At 47.7% G+C, this 1,133-nt stretch overlaps 1 protein-coding gene across 1 annotated transcript in view; it reads left to right on the top strand.

Annotated features, from left to right (window-relative positions):
- Positions 1–1,133, top strand: part of LOC119591986 (phosphatidylserine synthase 2-like) — a 47,219-nt gene that overhangs the window by 14,211 nt on the left and 31,875 nt on the right. The window contains exon 3 of the mRNA XM_037940750.1: positions 977–1,075. Coding sequence (XP_037796678.1) covers positions 977–1,075 — 99 coding nt within the window. The remainder of the gene's footprint in view (positions 1–976; positions 1,076–1,133) is intronic.

Raw genomic sequence — 1,133 nt, forward strand, 5'->3', positions numbered from 1 at the left:
ATCATGCTTCTGTGTGTTTACTTAATTTTGTTAATGCATTTTTAAATTCTGATAGCGTAACATGGCTCACGCCTAGAGAGATTCTGATATTTTTCTATTCTTGTCCAGACACATGGGCTTAACGAAAGATAAAACAAAACTGTATTTTGTAGTATATGCCTGGCAATGACAGAAATATTCTGAAAATAAGCAGCAGCCATATTGGGCCAAAAACGCCAAAAGTAGATTAGATGGTTTGAGTAATGAAAGGCTGCCCTTCGAGGCGGCGGCGTTGCATGTCGCGCGCCATTTGTCTCCGGGAATAACTGGGTAAAGCTGCTGAAAACAGGATGGAATGTTCCTTCTTCGAACTTGTCGAGCATAGCAGGTCGCTCCTCCGTTCTTCCTAGCTGAGATATTTGAACATTCCCTTTTCTACTTCGTCTAGCTTCTTAGCACGCTGTTCTTCCGTCCTTCCAGGCTTAGATGTGTGTTTGTATTTACTTAAATATGTGGCACGTGAAATCCGGAGATGCTTTGATAGAACTCTTCAGGTATATTGACTTACGAATGCATGAAGTATAAATGATCTTGGGGTTAAGGAATGGGGTCAGCGAGGGAGGGGTGTGATGAGCGAGTTTCTCGTTATGGATGTCGTCGGCCTGGTCTCAGTCGCTGGTTTTGCCGCTGTACTGCCAATGATGTTTATCTTGTTTGGTTTTAGGTTTTGTTTACGAGTGATGTGGCGCGTGCGATCAGTGCCTGATTGTTTCGCTCGGCATGATATGTAGAAGAATGGTTATTGTTGTGGAATAGGGATGAGTCATGCCCAGATTTCCTCTACTATGAGCGAAGCGAAACGCAGTTCCTCATTCTTGCATAATCACCGAACTCCCGCGACGACGGAAGACCGACCTCGGCGTCTATCTAGGCAGAGATAGACCTTGGGCTGGGTAGGCCTCCGTACTAAGCCAGGGCGTGTCCTTCTCCCCCACAGGCGCGCCCACACCCTCACCACGCTCTTCTGCATGATCTGCTTCCTGCTGTACGAGGCCCTGACGTCACAGCATGAGGACATGGAGGACAACATCAAGAGGTAAGGGGGGGGGGGCACCACGACGAGAGGAACGGCGACAACATCGAGGGCGATCATA

Source organism: Penaeus monodon, chromosome 29 (genome assembly GCF_015228065.2).
Source record: "Penaeus monodon isolate SGIC_2016 chromosome 29, NSTDA_Pmon_1, whole genome shotgun sequence".
Taxonomy (NCBI): domain Eukaryota; kingdom Metazoa; phylum Arthropoda; class Malacostraca; order Decapoda; family Penaeidae; genus Penaeus; species Penaeus monodon.